Source organism: Lasioglossum baleicum, chromosome 9 (assembly GCF_051020765.1).
Source record: "Lasioglossum baleicum chromosome 9, iyLasBale1, whole genome shotgun sequence".
Classification (NCBI taxonomy): domain Eukaryota; kingdom Metazoa; phylum Arthropoda; class Insecta; order Hymenoptera; family Halictidae; genus Lasioglossum; species Lasioglossum baleicum.
The window spans coordinates 11886760-11911700 of NC_134937.1; the positions used below are offsets into that span (position 1 = coordinate 11886760).

Sequence of the window (24941 nt, forward strand, 5' to 3'; positions counted from 1 at the left end):
GGTCGGAGAATATAAGTGTAGTCCGTAAAACGTAAGGGGACGCGACGCGACGTAACATTGTCAGTTTTAAACTGCTATAATTTGCAAAGGCGGAAGAGTGCGGAAATGATTTTTATACCATCATATAGAGGAAGGTGTACTGAAAATAGTCCAATTTGTTAGAAACTGGGACTTCCCGGGACTTTAAAGATATCCCTTACCAATTATAAAAAATTTTTTAAATTTTCTCCATTTAGTCCAGCATTAACTTTTAATACATTGTGCAGACTAATTAATAATGTAAGATACGATTTCTTATCGCAAAAATCTGCTCTTTAATTTAAAAAAAAAGCGCGAGAAAATATTAAATAGGAACGTCAGGGCATCGCATCAAAGTGAAGCAATTTTTCTCGTGAAAAATACTCTTCTGAAAATGTCCAACTTTCAACATTTATTACAACTATAATATTTAATAAATTGTACTAATTTCTCCATTTCCGAGGTCTATGGAGATTTGGGAAGCAATGTTCATTGATCAGGTATCGATACAAGAAAGTTCATTTTCGAGCCAAAAGTCACTGGATTTCTCGATTTGGATCACTGTGCGGCGCACCTCTAACGCTCTGATGCGAGCGCGGCGCGGCAGCCCAGGGCGCGCTCTGATTGGTCCGTGTTTTTCGTTAATAACTGCTAAACAAAGCCGCGGACGCCATTTTTGCAAAGGAAAATGTCGCTTCAAATGACCCAAGGAACCTCCCATTTCCGGGAGTTACACTTATTCTGGGACACCCTGTAGAATGCGTAGATGAGGGATTCTGGCGCCTCTCGTAGAAAAATTCTGAAGCTCCGTTCAGGGCCCGTACAGCGCCATTTCGTATAGTGGCAAAATGCTCAAACTGGAATACAATTTTACCGACTGGTCGTTTGTTCCTGGAAAACTGTGGTAACGCCATCTGTGAACGAATGCCGAAATGTCTGCCTTAGTTATCAATCCTTGATGGCGCTAGGGGTGATTGGCTACGGCGGACGTGGATAATGTAGATTTCTATATTGGGCAAGATGTCGACAATGTAAATCAATTAAAGTAAATTTCCGAAAATCGGTCAAATCGGTTTCAGCTAAAATTTTGCATTAAAGAAACGTGTTTACCAAAGGGGTTTTTGGTGACTCGAAAAAAAATGTCTACTTTCTACCTTGATCTGGATTAGTTCTGGATTATTTCTGGGAATAGATTTGTATATGATTACGTTTAGTTTTTATGAAACGTAAACCTGGTAAGATAGAAAATGAAATTTTTACACGTTCTGTAAAACAGGGACTGGATATATCGACCGTCGGCAATTTTTTGCTGAAAATTAACCGTCAGTGGCGCCACAGGTGGTGCACCGTTAGTTAACGGTCGAATGCGTGAGCCGCTGATGGCGCAGTGGTCGTTTGCGCAGAGCGAGTGGTCAGTACACAGTGAAAATGGCGCCGCTTGAGTGAAGGTGGGTGATTCTGTGCGTGCGTGTGCCCGGAAAGTGCGAGTTTCTCGGAAATGTGGCAGGATTTGGACGGTCTGGGTGGTGCGGGAGTGAATTCCGGTGGTCACCAGGTGGACCAGTTCTGCGCAACGGGTAAGAACAATTGTCGAACATCCGTTGAACAGGTCCATCCCGACGTATACAGTTCTTCTGGCCAAAGTCTCTGGGTCTCTCCCTGTCAGAGCGCACGCGCTCTTTCTCTTTTTCTATCGTACACACGTCGTAAACAAAACGAAATCACCTTTCTCCCGTCTTCCAGAATCAAGACGATCCCATCGAACAATCCCGTTCCCTCTCACTTATATTATATTATCCCGTGTACTCGAAAGTACTCTAGTAACCCTAACAGCGTTACCCGCATCTGTCAACGAGAAAGACGCAGCTTCACACAGGATCTCGAACGATTCTGTACATTACCAAACACGATCTCGGACCAACCATAATATTATACAATATATTATATTAACAGAAGAAAACGAACGTTTTTATCGAAAACTGTGTGAACGATTATCTCGTCTGTTTACATTCGCGCCTTTTGAAACAAAATCTCCGGTGAATCACTCGGTTGCGCAAAACGCGTGTAGAGGTTAGAGCAGACTCTAACGAGCTACGATCGCATCGGTTTCATTCGAGTGAAACACGAGAGCGATTTAACGTTGCGGCTCTCGTGGTGCGTCGCTTGTGTTTACGTTCGTCGCTTTTCTACTTAGACTACAGGTTGATCGAACTATTTGCTGATCGGATTTGTTGTCAAAATGCAAGTGGGACTAAGCTGTCAGAATATTGCTTCCAAAGACTGTATGTACTTTAGTCTTCAAACAATTCTTTCGAAGCTTCCACCGTGATACTTTCTATTTAGTTGACACTAGGAAATTATTCCTGCAACTGAGGAAAGGTTAATGAAACTGCTTCGTATACTAGATTGGAATGTAGAAAATGTGAATCATCCGCAGGGTGAGGGGAACAGTAGTTTTACTGAAAGCGGTTCAAGAGGGGTTGATAATGATACTGCTTCTATAATGATAATGATAAGGCATTCTGTAATTTATTTTGCATTATTTGTGATGAACGATCGATTATCAACCTTTCTTTTGTATCGTCAAATTTTTCTGGACGATCTTGATAAAAAACAGAAGAAATATCGTCGAAGTTTAAGCCGAAGTTTTGGTCCTATTTACTGGACACAAGAAATTTGTGATAACAAATTAATTGTTCAATTAATTTGATCTGATCATGTGAATGAACCGCAGAATGGGGGGGGGGCAGTCTTACTGAAAATGGTTCAACAGATCATCGAAATAACTATGTAGCATAGCGAGGGACCCAGCAGTTTACATACGAGTCGGAAAAGTTTGAATCTGATAGAATAACTATTCAACTAGGATGAATAGTACATGCGATTTAAGTAAGTCCATGGGCACGAGAAACAGCAGTCTTACTGAAAATGGTTCAACAGATCATCGAAATAGCTAGCGAGGTATTCAGCAGTTTACATACGGGTCGGAAAAAGCGATTTAAGTCTACGGGCACGAGAAACAGCTTATTATAAATGTCGGGTCATGTGTCCGAGAGCTTGCGTAAGGACCGCAGAGTTTGATGGCACAGTTCGGCGAGGTTCGGTGAAAGTAGATGATCGGTAAGGGTCGAATTTCATTTGGATTGGTATGGATGTTTGTTTAACGGCGATTTAAATCCACGGTGAGCCCTTGACGATCGACGAAGCACGGCTATCGACCCCGTTACGTTCCACGGCGAAGCAACAGTTTCTAATTGTTCCGCTGAGGCACGTAACCTAGCCTAATCCGAGTAGCCGACGACTATACTTTCCGCTGCGCTCTGCGGCGCGCGAGAAGGAAGAGAGGTTAGCGTACCCGTTCCGAGTTACATAACCTCGCACCGAGGTCGAGACCGGGGATGATCATACGGTACTACCGTCACGACGTAGCGCAGGTGGCAGAACGCGTTATGAATGGCGTATGAAAACGTGTATACACATGGGAGCGATCATTTCCTCTCTCGTTACCACTCCCCTCACCCCTATATAGTAACCGCGTTTCCATGTTTACGCTTGGCCGAGTGCCGGCCAGATAATAAGGGCGACCTGACAGAAGCGCCGCGAATAGTTTTGTCTTGCTCGAACCACTTTGTAGCGTCGCTATGCCGCGCGTCTCTTCGCGCAAAATGCATGCATATACAAAGTATATATTTCGTACACCTTTTAAAAACGAATAACTTTTTCAAAATTGCACCCAACAGCTTTAAGGTTTTTTTTATATATATAACCCCTAATCAAGTTAGTATGAGATTTTTCTTAAGAAATAAAATTTTCTTGAAGACAAGTTATTATAGTTTAGGAATGGCATAAATAATAAAATTAAAATAGATGAAAATAGTCCTAATACTCCTCCAAATTAGTTGGGGATAATTCGAAGGATTGTATAAGCAAATAGAAAATATCATTCGGGTTTAATATGTTCTGGGGTAATTATGGGTCCCATGGAAATCACCGACACGGTTTTCATCGACATTTCATTAATTTTTTCTTAATTAATTAATTAATTAATGTGGATTGAATGAGAATCAGTGGAGAAACGAAATATGAAACCGAGTGTTCTTGAATTAATTAATTAATAAATGAAAAATTAATGAAATGTTGTCGGTGAAAACCGTGTCGGAGAAATCTGTGTCGATGATGTCCATAGGACCCGTAATTATTGGGTTAGCTATAATAAAGTTGTCTGGGTCTCTGAGAGTATAGGGGAAAATTGAAGTTATAGTTAAGAAAATAAAAATAATTATAGTATATCCAAAAATGTCTTTGATTAAAAAATAGGAGGTGAAATATGTTAAGTAGTATTTATTTATTGATCCTATGGGATTATTAGACCCGGAGTTATGAAGAAAATATAAATTACTAATAACTAAAAATAAGATAATAAATGGTAGAATGAAATGAAAAGAATAAAAACGGTTTAAGGTTGCGTTGTTAATTGAAAATCCTCCTCAAATTAATTCGACTTAGTATTAAGATATGATTTTTTAAAAATTGTTATTGGTCGCGATTGCGAAGGAAAAAGTGAAGGTCAGGATTTGTACATTTTTTATGTGTGCCCCTGTAATGAAAATTTCAAACATGTATTTTGTACATCAAAGTATGTTATATATGTACATGTCTAATTATTCATTTTAACAAGTTGACTCTCAGTAGCTAATAGATACCGCATAACGTTCTTTTTGAGAACGTGAACGACGTGAAATTTGTCGCGCCTTATTGTGTCCATTTTCAACGAAGGAATTTGTAAAATGATTCATCTAACTATCGTATCAGGGGACAAAGTCGAGAATCAATTTTTCTGGTCGATAACGCATATCCGTACTCTAATGACGAGGAAGAAAAATTCCTTTAGCGATGGTATCGGTCGGTTATGAATTTTTCATCGATTTCGTTATGTATCGCGGAGAAAAGAATTTACAACTTATTTGCAACTGGCTGCTTCCGATATGCGCATTTTCTTCCAACCGGTTATGCGATCGTTCGTACATTTTTCTGCGCAATTTTCATACGCGTTTTTGTGTTAGAGCCGATAACATGGCACGAGGTGTTGTCGTGTGCGGACGATGTGCTTATTGATGCGGTTTATCAATCGCGAGAGTTTATCGGAAGATGCAGGTTCTTTCTTCGATATCGGAGTTCTGTTTGGTAATCCTTGTCACGTGGGACTTTCCATTCTAGTGCCTGCCGTACACACCTGAAACGTCCTTGACAAGGACGAAAGTTTGAACGGCATCGGTCAGATGTATTATAAAATAATATTTGTTTTAAACATAGTCTAAAATTTGATTTGATCGATGAATTCAATAGAAGAATAGAAACATTTTCGAATGGTTGCTTTCTAACATCGTCATGTACTTCGATGACAGGAATCAATCCTATAAGAATAGGTACGAAATTACCTGTCAGTCAAATGTCAAGGGTTAATGTGCTAGGCAAGGTTGCCAACTATTTTGTTCCTGGTTTATTATTGCAGATACGCAGTACAGATGTATACTCACACGCTGTGTGCAAGTTCAGAAGCACACTATAAAGGATAACTAAATTAATACTAGTACATATATGTATATGTATTTAAATTATAACGGGACTGTCCGAATGAGTTGGAAAATTTTTCGAAGAAAATTAATAGATGTCTTAATCTTAATTGTCGATATCGGTACAAGATGTTAGGACCACTATTTGGAAGAACAGTTTTATAAAGATGTTGAATTAGCAACTGTGTGAGTACTATAAGGGCCAATCGGAAAGCCCTGGAGCAGATGGCGATCTCTTAGACGAGATTACTAGAAGTTGTACACAGTCTCCTCGCGATGAATAATTGATGAAGTGTTCCTGGCACTGAATAGCGTCTGCAGAAATCGGTTCAAGGTGTTTATAATGAAACCTGCTCGTTCGCCACTTGTTCCCCTTTGGAGTCTAATCCCATTCGCGTTTATTCGGCGCGTCTATACCGCGACCCCAGCCTTAATTCGAAAGACCTATTTTTAGATCTTTCGCTAAATTGCTCCTAATGAGGTCCCATCCTCCGCTCACGGCATCGCATCGAGGATGCACTATTGTGTTCGAACAGTCTCTCGATACGGTGCCGGTCCTCGTTCTATCAAGTTCACGATCAGTTCTTAATTATCCATCGATAAACAAGTCAGCGTGTCCTCATTTCTTCTGCGAACACAACTGAAAGATGGCCGAAACGTAAGTTACCTTCGATTGACGCTCCTGCAACCTTCGGATTCCTCTTTGATGATCACTTTCCCTGCTGCAAGGCTCAACCTAGCTGCTCATCCAAGATAGATAGCTGCAAACTTGCATGTGCACACGTTGTAGGCCAGATTATGTGTTTTGTATAGATTTTTATGCATTTATGAAAAAATTGGCTGGGTGAAATATCAAACGGTAAACGATTAGAACATTTGAAGGATATTGCGATATTGTCTTTAACGCGATAAAGTCATGAAGAACATTTTTATTACGGATTAAGATCCGCAGTCTAGAGCGCGTACTCTCTATTTTGGTTCTCGGGGTTAAGGCAAAGGAACGTGTTCAACATTTCGGCATTTATGTTTGACAAAAGCTCTGTCTGTTTCGCAGAATTGACGCCCGAGGAGCAGAAGATCCTGATAGACATAAGGCGGAAGAAGACGGAGCTGCTGCTAGCTATACAAGTGAGTCAATTGGCCTATTTCACGAAATCGTTTTATCTGCGACCTCGTTCCCGTGGTTTTACCGGGTGCTGGATGTCGATATTCCGCATTCCGTATGCATTGCGCTCTTACGAACTTTATAATCGATAAACATTTCCATTCGACCAAAACTCCTGGCTAGACGGTGTCTCCCCTTGCGTCGCCAATCTTTCTGCAGTTACGATTCTGTGCACAACTCGTCCTCTCATCGAAGTATTTCGTAATTAGACTGCGGACTCTATGCAGTTATCTGTATTCTGGTATAGAATGATATTCCAGGATTTTTATTTTTTACTTGATTCTAGAGTTTGAGAATTAAGCAGCAGGAATTAATGTTTGCATAAAGATCCGCAGTCCAGTCACGAATACAGTGACTACCATTAATATTGGGAGTCTCAAAAAGCCGATAACTTTTTGAATATTGAACCATACGAATTGAATTTTCTCGAGAAGTTAGAACAATTAGTTCGCTACACAACGTGAAACAAATTTTTTAGAAAAATTGTACGTTGTCGGAATCGCAGAGAAAATACTAAAAGTTGTGTTTTGCAACTTTTTTATGTGGGCTTCTATGAAATATCTCTTCACATCGTGTATAAACTAATCCCAACAAAAACATCCTGTAAACAGAAGCCAAGTTCCTATGGCCGTAAAAAGTTGTGAGATCAAACAAAATACGGCCAAGTTCGTTAGCTTAGAAATACCTCGTGCAATACTGAAAAAAGCGTTTGTAAAAATTAGTTTAAAAGAACGTTATTTCATTTTTAAAGAGTTACATGGAGGGCTAAATTATTTAAACTTGGCCGCTACCTAACACCTTTTATGGCCATTGGTTTCAAAAGTAACGTTCAAAAATGTTCAAATCGTATAGCCCAATATTAAAAATGTTTTCTTTTAAAGCGTCCGAATATTAATGGGACTCACTGTACATAAAATCCACAGTCTAACGGCCACGATATGTCGCACTTACTCCATTTGTTTAGTATCGTCTATCCGTCTATAAAAAGGATCGATTAAAAATAAACTAATACGCGGTAAGACGAGTTCTCATCGCGGCGTTATCAGCGGGCATAACGCGACCAAGCTGGAACAAAGCTCTGGTTTCTCGTCCCACCCTCGTTATCGTGGTGACCAGCGAATGATCTCACTCATCAGTTTCGTCTAACGAAGTGAGTCACGCTCGTAAAGGCCTCGCGTCGGAAAGATTTCTTCTCGTATTCGTGATAAGACGACGCGATAACCCGGTTCGAATATCGAAAACGACTCGAAAGCAACGTGCACTTCCTGTGGGAATCGCCATACCGTGGGTACACTTTTCCAGGATCGAGAAGCAGGTGTCCGAAGTGCGAGTGCCAGCTGTTTTTCTGTCCATGGGAATTTTCAACTTAGCTTTCGGAGGGAAGACGAGTGCGTGGGTAGTTTCTATGGGATCGCATCCACGTAGCCCTTTTCCTTTGAAAATGTTCAAGAAGCGTTCAATGGACGGGAAAACAGTGGTCACTGGAGACTGATCGTGAGTCACTTGGTTGAACATCCACGGTTGAGTCATAAATTATTTCTGAGTTATTTCTGAGGTTCTTTCCGGTATTCACCGCGAGCTCAGACATCGAATGCGTCTTCGGATGAAGAAGCAGATCCTTTTGTCGAAACATTTCAACGTTTCTCTCGATTCAATTTACAGATTCTCCATAGCTACAGCCATTAGCCAGTCTCATTGGTGGCACAACTTTCAGGCCACATTCCACAGTTCAAATTCAATATTGCAATAATAATTCTGTATAATGGAAGCTGCTCACCAAGGTATATGCATTCTATTTACATTTAAGAAAGTAGATTTATATTTGGAGAAATTGTGAACGCTGGTTTTATTTATTACTTGCATATAAAACTTCAAAAATTGTTAATTTCATTTTTTGTAAATTTAGAGAAGTGCCGAATTTTGGCCATTTGTGCGCGGTTTCGCACACTCCACAGTTCAAATTCTGTTTCTGTGGGTACCATTGGTCCCGATCGATTAAAATGGCGGAAATGAGCTTGGTCTCCTGGTGCATAAAAAAATTGTGGATTAAACGTCAGACCGCTGGCGGAAACTCTTGCACCGAAGGGTTAAAAAGGGTGCAAAACAACGGTGATCAAGCGCACGCAACGTTTCCGCTCCGTTATCGAAACGGACCGAAACGAAACAAGAACGGAAAACGCGTCCCCCGCCCAAGAAGTCACCGATCCACCCGACAAACGCGCCTTTAATGACAGAGGTAATTTGTGTCGCTGGCGAGTTTGCGTCGTTTCAGAAGGCCGGTCGCGCGCGTCTCCTCGTCCACTTTATCATTCGTTTTGTCCCCCGTAGCCGGGTAACCATTGTACTTTTCTCCTTTTAAATCCGCATCGCAGTGCAGAGCGCTACGGAGAGTCGAGAGAAAGAGAGAACAACCTGCTCTTTCTCTCCTCTGTTGTCGGGACCAGCGTGTTCTCATTCCGATCTCGCCGAGCAGATAGGGGTTCCGAGACCATAGCCGCAGACGAGAGTCTCGGGTAAAGACTGGTCAGGTGCTTTTTTTCCATCCCCCGGATCCATCTATGGAAAGAGGATCTCCGGATCGAGAGCTTAGGCTCCGCGAGATCTCGACGCTTGGATTCTGCTACTAGCAATTCACCAGCAGTTGCGTTGTTGCGGATAGACCCTTGTTCATGGGAATCTTTCACTTTTCTACGGTAGACATTCACACGAATGTGTGTCCTTTCGAAGTGGGAGGTCATAGTTGCAAGGGGAATGGTACTTTCCGGGCCTGCTCGAGATTGAGATGCTCCATTTTTTTTACAGTGGCCATTTTGTCGCCAGTTTATCGGGATGTTTGTTTTTTTGAAGTGTGGACGTCGTCGTTGCTACTTCGATTGTTATAATCAGTCATTGTAACAATTTAGAGATTGAAATGCTCCATTTTTCTACAGTGGCCATTTTGTCGCCAGTTTATCGGGATGTTTGTTCTTTTGAAGTGGACGTCGTCTTGCTACTTCGATGGTTATAATTAGACTGCGAAATTTTAAGAAAGTGGTACCAAATACAATCCTATTTACATTGGCAATAACTAGACTGCGGATCTTTATGCAGAATAAAAATTTTCTTCATTAATTACAAGATTCTGGAGCCAAATAAAAATTGGTTACTTCCTTTAATACTGTTAACAGGACAAAAGTATTGTGTTGATACTCTTAGATTCCTTTAATTTTTCTACTGTTTAAAACTGCGGCTGCTCATTTAATCCGCAGTCTAGTAATAAAATTTGTAGGTCCAAAATAAATGAAAATCGTACTAAGTTCTGGCGAGTTTGATACTCCAGTATTTTTGAAAATGTTTATAAATCATAAATCCATAAAATCTAGTTATAGATTACATTACAACAGTTCAGAGGATTGTAAGTAATATTAATCATGATTCGAAGGGTTGTAAGCAATCTTGATTGAATTAATACAAACCGAGCATCTAGTTTAGTAACGATAAGAATAATTTAGTGGGTCGAGGAACGAAAAAGCGATACAGGTAGTAGTTCGGATCGAAGCGGTGCAAGAAGACGCAGACACAAAGCAATGGCGTCCCGGTTTTATCTCCCACGTTGTTCCACCGTAAAAACTGCTCACGTGGATGATAAACGGGGAACGTTTCCACGAAGGATAGGATCTTTATAAGACACGGGTTTGTCCGATCTATTTCCGTGTGAAGTTCAAAAACCCGGTGAACTCGCGAGGACAAATAAAAATGTCCGAAAGAGAGCTCAATGCCCGCGTTTTTGCTGGAGCCGAAAAAGACTTTGTTCCTCTAAAAACGGTTGTATCCGAACTTGAATAGAAATTGTGAAACATTTCACTATAAATCCGAGCACGTTTAGAACAGTAACCCCTGAATGGACTCTTTTCAGTGAGCTTCAAAAATAACAGCAACCCTGATCAATATATCGAATGTTCATTTTTAGCGAATTGTTAAACGGATTTCCGCAGGAGTCTGCGTTGCAGCATAGAAAATACAACCGGATAGCGACTGTTTCTATAAATCATTAAATAGTTACATCATTGTTTACCCATTGTCTCAATAGTCCACTTAAGGATTAAGAGAAAGGAATGTTGATACCGAATGCACTACTTGCAATTAGAACAGATAAGATTAGTCTGGTTTTTTGCAAAGTCCTACGGATGAAACGAACGATCGATAGAGTCTAGACTACACTAATTCATCGAATGAAATATCCCCAGTCTTCAGAGAAGCGATATAACCGCGTTATAGTAGTTCGTGTTGGTTCAGCTTTACGCCGGTGGTTCTCGTGGGGTGAAAAATGAATCTGCGGGAGAGGTTACGTAAGGACAATAGGCTGGATGCTAACAATGGAACTTTTTGAAAGGAGGATACTAAATAAAAGTGCAATCCCCCAGCCCTCCCAGTGCGTATGAATTAAAAGTGCTTCGCCGAAACAAATGGTATTTACGTACCTCTGCGGAGTCGCGGAACAAATGAAAAAAATTATATCTTCCGGAACGGTATTAAAGCTTGCGGTGCAACCACGGTATATCCAGGATTAAAAATTTCTAATTATGCGCGGAACATTTCAGAAAATTACCGACGCGGAATAAAAATGTCCTCTCGAATGTACAGCGCTGACTCTTTTTAAACAGAAAATAGCCAATTAATACTTAAATAAAGATTGATGCTGAAGCAGTGTGTCGCACAAAGCGATGATTATGAAAATTATTATATTCATTTACTCTGTGAGTGTATAAAACATGAGCGTTAAACAATCGACGACCGTAGAGATTTGCATAATGGGCTCTAGAGTGCTCCGAAGCGTCCTGTTGCTTGTAAACATCAGTTACACAATTTGGCGGAAGGACACTGGACGTCCGGAGCCACTAATTCGCAAGCGTGAGACCGAGACGTTGTGGAATTATGCGATACTCGGTACCGTTAAACGCGGCTGTCACGGCCGGCAGGTAGTAGTGCACGGCCGTATTAAAAGCCGGGCATTTGTCGGACATAAAAAGCCTGAGAAGCATCCGCTTGTTTGCGGTAGTTGCTTAATGTTCAAGGGAAAAGAATGTACGTTCACGCAAAGATTGTTTCTCGTCCGTCTTTCTTGCGCTCCGTCGGTAACAATGGACATTTTACGCGTTCCCGACATTCGCCGGGAACAAAACCGTTATTCCCCGAGGGAGGAAGACGTATAACAACGCGGAAAATTAACTAGACGGTGGAACGCATTCCCGGGGAAACTCATTAAGAAGGGATACACACCCTTCCGTCTTTAATGGCCACGTAAAATGAATGCGCACGGCCTTCGAAGCCGTTCCCACGCGGTTCAACACACTTCCCCGTTCATTTGTTCCCTCTGTTCCGGTGGTAATTGCAATTTTCTTCATTACCGTCGATCTACAGCTTCGTCAGATGGCTCCACGCTGTAATTCTTGCAACTGTAAATCATTTTCCAACTGGTTTCTTCGAGCCTTTCGTCTGTTAGATCTGTCGATTAAACTGTGGATTTTGTGTATTTATAAAGAAAGAATGGGTACGGAAGATATAAAATAATTAATAAGAATAATGAAACTATACGGGCAGTTGATAATGTAGAAATTCTCTTTCTCTAAATGCATTTATACTTCGCACAAAACGTCTACCACTGTTTATTAAATAATTAATAGACTGCGGATCTTTAAGCATTTATACGTAGTATGAAAATATTTTTTTACATAATCAGCTCAGTGTTGTTTAACAGTTTCCTACTTTATCAATCGAAGTCGATAAAAGCGTCGTACGAGGGCACTGCATACACTTGTTTCCCATTTTTAATTAACTCGCTGGTAATTATCATTATAAACGAGTCTCGCTGTGTCCTTGAATAAGGTCATTGAAACCACTCAGGTCGCTGAGAGGTCTCGTTGATTAACGAATAATTGTTTACATATTTCACGACATTTATCTGCGGAGTATTCCACTGGATAGGGGAGAAACCCCAATCGAAAAAACAATATCTACATATTTCCATGTTCATTCAGTTACGCGTAACTGTACGGTACTACGCGTAAATATTTGCTTAGGCTACGAAATCATCGTTTGATGACTACAAGCGTATCTGTCCTTCAAATAAAATTCCAGGATGTCTCTTTCTGATAAGGCGTTTCCGTGGTGGTTGATACGGTTCCGCTACTCGTTCGCTTCGAGAGATTCGTGATTGCTATAGTCATCTGCCGGGAACCATTCTTCTTAACCGAAGGTTAAAATCATTTTAATAATTGTAAAATAAAAAATATGAGCACCGGTCAGGTACGTTTTACCCTTGTCTAGTCAACCGGGTATCCATTTACTATATTTCTTTCAACAATTTGTTAATGTTCCTCTATAAAATATTACAAAATTCCTTTGAATGCCCATTCTTTACTCGCTAATATATTAACCCCTTGCCTTACAACATCGTGCCAGTAGTAATAATAAATATGTGTGTTATTAATTTCTTTTAAACCGAGATGAAATTCTATTTTGGTTTCTTTAATGTATAGTTATCGGAGAACATGTAAGCATACAATAGATATAAATTATCTTTTTTTTTTTAGAAAATTACGAACTGCACAAAGAAAGTAAAATAAATCGTAGTCTTATAGTCTTATAATGAGAATTTGTCCAACATGTTAAATACTGGAAGGTTTTAAATAATCTATACATTTTGGTTGACTACACAAGGGTTAATGATAAACATGGCAGTGCCATAATTTCCTCGAGTCCTAGACATTTTCTTTTACCGAACATTTTAATAAAATATCGTCGTCACACATTTTCCCGAATTTTTTAAATAGAGTCTAACTTTATGGTCCGAAATTTTTCCACGTACGCGGGCGCAATGACCGTTGATTTAAAACGTCCCTGAACCCGCGAGCATACCGCGGACAATTGCGCGATTATGGCGCCACTTCACCGCAGACGTAGCCCACAACTTATGGTATTTCTCCCATAGTCGTGTTAATAGATCGCTAACAATAGCAGTCGGTTGATTGATGCCAATGACTCATTCCTAACCGTTGTTCACCAGTATCGCGTTCTCCGGTCGCGGACACTTTTCATAAAGAGCTTAATACGGTAAAGCTGTTGACCTTAGACGTTAATGGATTAGTGTGCCCTCCTCGAGCCGGGATAATTGATTTCGTGCGACCTAATTAAAAAGTTTGATGGATGAGTTTCTTGATATTGGCGAGGTCGAGGAGCTACGAAGCCGTGGAGCAACCTTTTTCACGGCTGCAGGAAATCGCCTCTTAAACTTGCGGCTTCAGCCCTCATCCTAAAGACGCTTTAATCAACCGTAGTCCGGAAACTGGTTTTTTATCTCGTAATTGTTAGCCACGGGCACAGATGAACACCGCGACGTTGATCGTCGACAAAATTCTCGAGAGAATTATGCAAAGAAAATAATTTTTCACCAGTTTCTCGATCTTGACCCCTATAACATCATCACTAGACAGCGGGTATTTATGCAAAATAAAAATTTTCTACCTGAATTGGTACAAACTGGAATGCGATACAAATTCGTTTCGTTTTCCAATATGTTTAACATGTTGAAAATAATATGACCGTCTTTTAAGTTCTTCCAATGGTTTTACTGCTATAAATCGAACCTGCTCATTTTTGTCATAAATGCATAAAATCCGCTGTCTAATCATCAGAATCCTCCAGCCACAGGCACAATTGAACACTGCAAAGTTGATTGTCGACAAAATTCCCAATAGAATTAAGGAAATAAAATAACTTAACCAGCTTCTCGATCTTGACCCCTTAACATCCACGTTCCTCCGGCTCGCATAACAGTGCCATTTTCAGCAGCCGTTCTCCCGAAGGCGAACGCCACTTACACAACGGTTCGGCCATGGTTCGCGGGTTTCGCCTTCCGTTTAATGTAATTAAACGCAAATCGCGATGTTGTTGACTCTCGATGGCACTCGTACGAGCTCGTGTTGTAATCACAACAAGGCTGCAGCCGTCAACAAACCGTCAGCGTCGGGCTCGCTATCAGTTTCGACAGCGTGAGTCGCTGCTCGCGAATACACATCTCTGTGCGGGTCGCTGGTGTCGTTTTCGGTGATCGGGACAACAGAGTTTCCGGTGGTCGTGTGTCTTTCGATCGGAGAACGTTTCGCGTGAAATCGCTGGTCGGTTTCGGTGGTTCGATCGATGAACATACACGCACAGAACAGTGGTTCTCGCGGAGTCATAGTGAAAAATTTCGAACATGGAACGGAGTGTGGCGGTCGGCAAACTCGTCGAGCGAATTTCCCCGGAGGTTCTCGCGCTCGTCGGCCCTCTTAAATGGATTTAATCGATTTAGCAGTCTGTCGTCTGATCCACGTGGGTCCTGACCCTCGACACCCATGACGTCAACCTCTCGTCGAACCAACAGAGGACGGGACTGCTCGTGTTGCTTGCTCACCGTTATCTGGCTGTTCCGAAGCGAACGACGACGGTCTCGACAGGTGAAATCTCATCAAGATTTGCGAGGAATGTACGCGAAGGCGCCACGAGAAAAAGGAGGACGTCGATACTTAACGCTCCTCGGAAAATTTGTCTCTCAATTTGTTGCTACCAGACCGCGACCTCATTTTTTTATCAAGCATTTCAAGTGCTGGACTTATTTCCGATGTACAAGAACTTTGCATAAAATCAATCACTGCAGACTACTTTTATTTTGCAGAGACATGCTACTCTCTCGTATCATCTTCAGAACAAGACGTTCCTCCTTTTTTTCGACGGATCTTCTACGTATTGTTTGTTGTTCAGTTCTTTGGTTCTCTAATCGGAGCTTCTCTATCGCTCGTGAAACAGACAGCTTATGGCAATCTCTAACCCCTCGCTTTAGTACAGAAATTGTTGTACTAACCTCCAGAACGAATTCAGGAAAGTCTTTTTGGAAAGTGATGTCTTTGTTACACTAACCGTCTAGTTCAACCCTTTTGTGGACAACTGGGTGTGTCGATTTCTACTATTCTCTTAACCACGGCGAAGTCTGGGTCTGTTCCGACCCAGAATTAATCGTCATCCTGGTGAATTGAATACAGGTATCTGCGAGAAGCACCTTCATCAATTATATAATTATAAGTGGACTGCGGATCTTTATGTAAAATAAAAACTGTTCGCATAGATTGCAGGACACGGGAGCCAAATAAAACTTGTATCCATCTTTTAATTATCCTATTAAGCTGAGACTAATACATTGATGTGCTTAAATATTTTTAACACGTCCACTGCTTTAAATTGTACGTGCATAAAATTCGCAGTCTAATTATAAGAATTTGATGTATATACGTATACTTAAATCGCGTTTGACTATAAATCAGAAAAATGACGGGCTCCGCTTTCTAAGAAGGGTAACACGAAGGGAAAGTCTTCGGAAACTTTCGGTACACGGTTCGAAGAGGAGAATGTAAGAATATCTATCCCCGCGGCCCGGTTAGGCGAGAGATAGCGCGCGCGCTAGGCTGAAAAGATTATTTTTCCACGTCCGATGGGTTCGTCGGGCCAAGAAAATTGCGGGATTCGCAACTCGGAGGCCCACTGACCCGGTTCGCACCGCGGTTTTCATATTTTCCGAGGGGATCTCCCACGCGAGAATGAAACTTTCTATGCCGTCGCGTGCGCCGGAGAATAAATACCGTGATTAAAAACAATTTTGGGGACGAGACCGTGGAGACGACGTAACTTTTAAAATGCTGTTCGACGTGCCGTGTCCTAATTAATAGCAGAGACCTAACAAACTAATGATTATCTCGATGTCTTGCGAAAGCCCAAGCAATTAGACAAGAATCCTTGCAGACAGAATTGGTATTGTAAAAAAAAGTAACTTACAAAAATGAGATACGGTACAAAGATCCGTCTTTACGGCAACCATAAAATCGTGAAGAAGACGGCCGTCGTCTAAAAGAGTCACAAAAAGGATGTCCGAAGCATGCTCTAAAAAATGAGGCTATAAACCAGAAGCCCTTTTCCCACCGATTAAAACAGAAATCCCCCGTGTTCCTTGAAATTTCAGCGTCATGCTCGTGTCTTTTTAGAGCGTGGTTCTATGAACCGATCGAGACCTTTCCGAGAAGGTCGCGTTATCGTTCGCGTGGTGAATTAAATTGTCGGTGCTGAGAAAACGGAATTGTGCAATGTTTGTTTAGTCTGTTGATCGAAATGGAACAAACAGGAATAGATAGCGTGCTCGCGGATTTTAATTCTCATCTAATGCAACCTTTCCAAAACCATTTTTCCCACACCATCAAGAAATTGATTCATCCAGCTTCTGGAAACAATCTCGTCTCATGTGAAAAAGGTATTAGATCAACTATCATGAGTCACTGTGCATGTTCGGTCTCGGCTCGCAAGTTTTTATCGCGGTTTCGCACGCCCGAGACGCGTTACCTGGAAGCATACTAATCACTCGTATGTGGTACTTAGATTGTTTCCATTAAAGACTGATTCACAAGTGGTCGCGGGGAACTTCTGTTCTGCGAGTTACATAACAAGCTCGATTGTCCTCCAGGCGAGAGCGCAACGAGTAAAGGCAGCTCTGTTCTCGAAGACGGTCGCGAATGGTTCAACGTATTCTTCAAAAAGCGATAATAGGTATTAAACGGTAACGACATTCGGGCTCGTTAACACCCTCGCTGTAATCGTATATTAATTTATTTGTACGTTCGCGCTCGTATACGATACCCGTGTTGCGAAACTAATTATTTCGCGGGTTGTTTGCTTCGCGCGTTATCGGCTCGTTTGATAATTACCGCCGTGCCGCGAAAACATGCGAATCCAGATCGAGAAACGAACTATTTTTCCGTCATTCTGTTCGACAACCCAGACAATGTATTTCGACGTTTAGTACAGAGTCCGACAAACGCATGAATGCATAAAATGGACACGTACAATTTAAAGCAGTGGACACGTTAAGAATATTTAAGCACATCAATGAGAATTAGTTTCAGCTTAATAGGATCATTAAAGGAAGAATATAATTTTTATTCGGCTCCTGTGTCCTGCAATCAACGCGACATTTTTTATTTTCCATAAAAATCCGCAGTCTAATAGTAATGATTACAAAATTGACATTATACTGATCATTATAACATTGATGCCAACTCGTACGCAATTATGCACGATTGTCAGTATTCCTTGAAAATGCAGTCAATCAAGAAGTGCACTATTTTTCGCCACGTTGTTCGACGTCTCGGACAATGAGCTACATCCTTGCAAAATATTGCGACGTTCAGTACCGAGTGCGACAAATGCATAAATGCATAAAACCCGCGGTCTGATAATTTTAAATCGACATTATAATAATGATTATAAACTTGACATTATAATGATGATTATAAAATTGATGCCAATTGTCAGTGCACATTTTTTGCAAGTGCAGTCAACGAAGGTTGTCTGACCGTGCAAGGCTCGAAAATGGTCCGACTCACCGCAGAATCGTCGAGCAATTGGTTCTACCGTGCCGAAAGTCGAAGCGGGCCGCTCTGGGTCTCGGAAGTTGTGTACAGCGACGACGATAATGCTTTAGTTGCGCGTAATGATCCAGAGCACGGCTAATGGTCTGCAAAATCCGTTGGTCGTTTAAAAACGCACGATGCACCGGCCGTTGGGTTGTGCGAAGTGCAATGAATTTGGTGCTCTCAGTCCCAGAGGACGCCATATGGCGTCGCGCGATTTACGGTCCGCCGTTGCACACATTTGACCGACATTTCGGGCCGCGGTTTCTCTCGGCGTCGCATAGGAAAGCCGGCGGATACAGAGAATTATTTGCACTCGACCAGACGTGGTCGTTGAACGGTGTACCTACGGTGTACCTACGCTACACGGTGTACAGTATGCCCGCGAGAGAAAATGATTCCTGCCGTTTACAACCGCAGCACAGTGTACGACCGGACCGGCAAGAATCATCGCTTCCAGCGATGCACATCCGAGGTCCAGTGACTCACGTTTGTCCATCAACGTTACCACGAAGTAGATCCTACCGGTTATTGCGGCGATACGTCACAGCTTCCTCCATGGGCGAGCTCGTCACCGTCATTCAGCAATTTATCTTCTTTCTTTTTCCAGCCGAGGCGTTAATGGTCTCGACGGAAGTGGCGCGGTCGCGTCGGGTGCGATGGAAACGGGACCGAAGAGTCTGCAATCCTTTCGGCAATTTTTCATTCCGGCGAATTCTGTTCGATCTCGAAGACGTGAGAATTGAACACGGTCGGCTGCATTAGCTCGAGACATTCGACGCGACGGTCCCAGAATTATTTAGGTGTCATCGGACTCCACTTCTAATCTAATTCATCCTAGCCAAAACACAGTTTTACTAAAGCACACTCCCACTCCGACCACCAAAACCCTCACTCATCAATTAGAATTCATTTGGTCACCCCATACAGTTTAGAGCCAATCAATAGAAAAGGATCCCAGCCGACATAATACGCGACACGATACAGAAAGTTAGAACTGAAAAACATTTCGAACCGTTCACAACTAGCTAGCACATTACCACGTCGTTTGAAACCTTAAGAACGTTGTACATATTGTTAACACATTACTAGACAGCGGATCTGTATGCAAAATAAAAATTGTGTGCATCGATTGCGACGAATAGAAACCAAATAGACTGCTATTTCCTCCCTCAATAATTTTAACAGATAAGAAATCATATATTGGCATCTGCAATTTTCAAAATTTTCCTACAATTTTAAATTACATATGCTGAATTTTCTTATAAATGCATAAAGATTCGCAGCCTACACATTACCAACCGGTGATTGTTGCATCATTTTGAAAAATCTATGGTACATGGCTGAACACTTTTTAATGGAACCTTCAATAGCAACAGCAATTTTCATTGTGAACTAACAAGTCACCCTGAATAACGTCATCTAATAGTTTCATTTAAGATTGCAATGTAAAAGAAAATTTCTATGCTTTCTTTTGGTACAGCACAATTATTGAAAATTCTATTAATATTAATAGGCTTCTGGTGGGTAAAGTGTTAAGTTACACACCTAGATAATTTTTTACATACGTCTCGATTACTTTTTTGCATAATGTTCGCCTGCCATTGATCTACAACTACGTTATCAACACGCTTCAAATTATTCATCGATTACGGGACGCGGAGGTTCTCGCGTTTGCAGATGTCGGAAGCGAGAATCCCCTAAAGAGTTGGAGAGCAAAACAAATCTAGTTAGATGGTGGATATATGTATACATAGTGGGGGAACAGCCACGCATCTGCGTAACCGTCACGCGATAAACGCGTGCACGCGAGCAAGCTTAATCGTCCGGTTGCAGCTGCAGCAGGTGCAACGAGGGGACCTTTTCTCGACTTGTCTTCTTTCTTGTGTAAAAGGGAATTCGCGGTCCCGGAATTTCGAAGTATGTATGATGGACGCGTGTCGTGTCGACCTCGGTAACCAGAAAGAACACACACGTGACCCGTTCGATTTTCGATGGCCACCGGGGAAATTCAACCAGTCGTTCGATAAACAACCGAGAACAAAGGCCAGCTTTTCCCTGTCGCGGATACTCGACGTTGAATCATGATCGACGGAATCCCATTCTTTTTCACAGTGGCACGAGAGCGCCTCTTTTATTATTCCCCTTCTGAATTCTAACTCGTTTTTGGAAATATTCGGCTATAATTTTTGTCTCGTGACAGGGGAAAGACAATGTCTGTGGAAAAATATTGAACCCCTTGTGCATTGATTTATAGTAATAAATAAAATGGTCCCACGCCATAATTGCTCGGAAACGTCGAGCCGAGGGATTTCGAACTGCGCTAGTTTTCGAAGACACGTGACTTATGGCGTTTCCACCGGCGTATCAACGGATTTATGGCGTGGAATCGGGCATTTTACACCGGACAGCGAATTAGATCGTCGTTGTTTACTAATGGAATAAGCTCGACGGCCGCGCTGGTTCCCGCAGTTTGCATTGTAATTCCACTCGCGACGACGCCATCGCCGATTTTATTCGACCCGCGTGTTCAATTTCCCTCTGCAGCTTTCGCGAGTGCGCTGTGATTAATTGGGAAGCCATTTAATCCCCGAGCACCAAGATATGAACGCGTTTTAGTTGCTTGTTGGAGGATTCCGGTTATTAAATTAATTTACCGAGATGACTGAATGAATTGGATGGTGAAGCAAAATTTGTCAAGCCCACCTTAAGACATTAAAATCAAATAAAAAGGAACTCTTCCAAGAATTTTCATGAAATCGTTCAATTCTTCCGATGTCAATTTTTACTATTGTTTTTCACAGTTCCGATCAAATGCATTTTTTTCATTTATTAAACTAATTCTTCCAGTCTCACGGAGAAATTGAAGTCGTTCGGTCCATTTATAAAAAAAGTTATTCTGATTTAAAATGTGTGTGATCAGTAGACTGCGGATCTTTATGCAGTTATGAAGAAATTGGATGGACGAAATATATTATACATAATAGAGTAAAAGATTTAGAAAATTCAAGAATGTTGCAATGTTGCTTTTAATGTAACAAAGTCGTTAAGGGATGAAATCAATTTTAATGATATTCCTGCTTCCCACAAGCAATGCAAAACATTTTTATTTTGCATAAAGATCCGCAGTCTAGTGATCAGTTATGCTCGTAACTTTATAGTGATCGGCCGACATCGTTCAGCATTTTGGATGGTTGTCGGCCGATCGGAATCAGCGTTCTTCGAAAACACATTTGCGTCGGTCCGAGAACCGGCGCGTGGAGAACAATGATTAACTAAAATTAGCCGGTTGCAAGACACGTTCGGGTTCGATCGCAGACTGGGAACGGCACGAGGGCGCATCGCGGTGCATCGACGGGACGGTGCATCGCGGCGCATACTTGCGTGGATCGTGAAAAGAATGCTTCCGAGAACGAAGGGGGAGGACGCTGAAATTTCGCAGACTGCTTATCAATTGCTGGCGCGGTCTCGAGTGTCGCTAAGGGCGTTGACAGACAGTTCAAACGGTTCGAACACGACTCTTTATCTGTTTCTCTCTCCCTCTCTTTTTCTCTCTCTCTCGAGATTCAAGCTGCGGAGCAAAGTTATTCCATCCGGACGTAAAGGATTGTGCAACCTATCTCTTGGAAAAATTGTTTTATACTTCGATAAACTCTGCTGGGAGCGCTGTAAATAATTATTATTGCTTCTCCGGAGACGGAAGTCTGCGACCGTAACGAGGGAAGGTCGCGATAACAACCGACTCGCCCCCTGGAAGATTGTAGAAACATTCCACGGAATTTTATATTTGTTGCAGATAAATTACGGTACAGTTATTTCTTCGGTTAATTCATTCTTCTCTGCCATCTTTTGAAATTGAAATACTTCTTTCTCCAGCAGGTATTTGAAACTTTGATATCCAGTTCCCTCGAGGAAATATTTTTACATTTAAGATAATTCTCGTTTACCAAGGGTTGAAAGTCAACTCTCCAATTAAAAGTAAAATTTTTGAAACATCCCCGCCCACTATAAAATGCTCTTTGCCTGCGGAAGTATACCATGCCACGGTCTGAAACGAAGTTTGACTGGAAATTTCAACCTAAAACACAGCTTATTAAACAGCCCCGCAATGTTTAACGAGAGTTCCATCTAATTTGTACTATCGTAATAGGTCGCCCACTGCTGCAATTCAATGGCAAACATTTTCCACAATGTCCAACGTGTTACGGCCTGCCGACTGAAACTTTCGGAGTATGTTTTACAACACGAATAGACGATGATAATAATAACGGCAAGAAAATTGCGTTTGTCGATCGCCGTTGAGAGACCACGCGATTCCAAGGGCCAATTAAACGAGCACTCGAGTTGGAAATTAACATCGGCTTTTCGAGCCCCAACGGGGGAAAATGTTTCCTCGGTGCAATTTATAGTTTTCCCGTGGTGCATTGGCACATTTCGAAACGTACTGAGCAAAGAGTCACGAGTAGGATCAGCTTGACCCAGCCACGAGAGCGAACGCAAACGTAAGGCTGATCCTCGCAACTGGGCCGAGTTATAGTTCTCTTTTACGAGCGAACGCCGGGGAAAAATGCTGCACGCGAAAATATTGCGTGCGGCTCCGAGTTTTATTTCGAGGTAGATCCGCGATTTCTCGCGAGCCGGTCGGTTGCTGTCGATTTTTACCGCTCCCGATAAAAATGCTCCAGCTTCGATATTAACCCTTTGCTTCAATAAACCAAATTTTCTATGGTATTCAATGGTATTTTACAGCGTCGATGAAAATCTAAAATCCTCATATTCTTACTGTTTTAACTCATTTTGCCTCATTTTTTCGATTAAATTCCTACAAACGGATGTTTCGCGCTACTTTGCCGGCCTCGGTCTGCGATAAATTAAGTTCTGAAATATAATTTACTTTTTGTGACACGCACCTGCTCGTCTCAAGAAACAAATGACGCACACCTTTAGCTGTCCGATGATTCTGACGACTTCCTATCCTCTGCACGTACAGAGCGTATAAAAAGTAATGGTCATCCGTCGTAGGGGTGAATCTACATCTCTGGATCGGTGGACATTTGTAAAAGAAACTTGCCGCTTTGTTCATAACAAAGAAAATTTCCATCGACTCAGATTCACCCCTAGAACGGATGACCATTACTTTTTATACACCCTGTACATGTACGCTCGTTTTTTAGTGGCTGCAGTCCCTAATAAATTGCTCAGTAGCAACAGCAATTCTCCACTCGGACCAGCAAGTCATTTTAAGTAATACGCTCCATTAACTTCTTTCGAGGTCATTACCTAAAAGAAAATAATCATTAGTCATCGAAGAGCCTATTAGCGTATTATCTACCGGCTGTTATCCCATAATTTTCCGAGATCTGGAATTCACAGCTACAGTGGATGTACAAAGTATTCAAGTATTGAATGAAACAGCTATGTGCATTGTAAGATGTAAAAATCTTTGAATTAATTTTCGATCAATTATATATCATGACAAACTTGATCGATTTCGATGAAACTTGGTACATGTATTTATATTACACTTCTTCCATTAATAGATAAATATTAAAAAACAGAATTCTACATCACCGCTGGTTTTATCCCACCGACCAGCGCGGCAAGAGTTCAAAAATTCAAACCAGTTCGATCAGTAAGTCCGTATTGGGACTGCTTCAAGCTTGATTCACTTATTCCGCGTGTTTGCTGGTTGAAATTCTAGATCTGCATAAGCTCGTGTGCAAGCTGGTGCATCGGACAGTCGCAGGAGTACCCGGTAAACTGGTAAAATCCTGTAAAAAAGGAGGTTGTCGGTGTTTTCTTTTTGAAAAAAGGACTACAGGTCGCCGGGTTGCGAGGTTCGCGAGGCACGGGCGCATGCGTAGCACGGTCACGTGACGCGAGGCGCCAGCTGGTCCTACAATTTCCTCGGGCTCGTCAGTCGCACGTCGGCCGCCGCGCGGAGCGGTTGGTTCTAGTTCTCATAGAACTCTGTCACTGACCCCGACGCACAGTATACAATCACACTCGTATCATTCGACACATATCATTCCACCGCGACGTCGCCGATATACCACGAGTCGAAAGTACACATCGACGGCGTTCAAGTGCAATTACCATATAGTCTGAATAGTTATCTCTCGTGACTAATTACATACGTTTATCGGAGTGAACCACTTGGTACCACGAACTCGGAGATTCGCACTCTGACCGAATCGCAATATCGAAAGGCACTCTCTTTGTCGGCAGTGTTTACGTTACGTTTCACGTGGTGCCGCACTGTCGATATCCTCTAACGAGCGAGAGTATCGTCGGCCAATCACGATCGTTTCGTAATTTAGCGCGCGCGAGTGAAAGAGAAGAGAACAGCGGAGACAGTTCGCGCGTCAATGTCACCCTCGAGACCGGATCGTTTCGGTGTCGCGTGTTGCGTGCGGTGTCACAAGGTGAGATTAGGGTGCTCCTGAAAGTACAGGGACGCGGGAATCGAGACGAGCCCGGTACAAACAGTCTCGGAGACGGGTGCGACCATGATTTTCACCGGCAGGTCGGTGGACGCGCTTGACGAGGTGCGCGGCGGTAACGTGCAGACAGAACACCACCGTCGAGACGTCAGCGCCGTCGCCATAGCCGCAGGATGGTTCTCCAGCCTGCGCAAACCCGGCAAAAGGAACAAGAAGGGCTACCAAAAGCAGGCTAAGAGCGCCTGGGATCTCACCACATTATCCACGGTTC

General features: G+C 42.1%; 1 protein-coding gene across 6 annotated transcripts in view; it reads left to right on the forward strand.

Annotated features, from left to right (window-relative positions):
* The first annotated feature begins 1419 nt into the window (after positions 1 to 1419).
* Positions 1420 to 24941, forward strand: part of Step (cytohesin steppke) — a 76995-nt gene continuing 53473 nt past the window's right edge. Inside the window, exons 1-2 of one of the 6 annotated variants that reach the window (XM_076430901.1) lie at positions 1420 to 1595; positions 6646 to 6719. In XM_076430901.1, coding sequence (XP_076287016.1) covers positions 1517 to 1595; positions 6646 to 6719 — 153 coding nt within the window. In that variant the 5' untranslated portion in view covers positions 1420 to 1516. The other 5 variants (XM_076430903.1, XM_076430905.1, XM_076430904.1 and 2 more) reach the window with 5 other exon arrangements.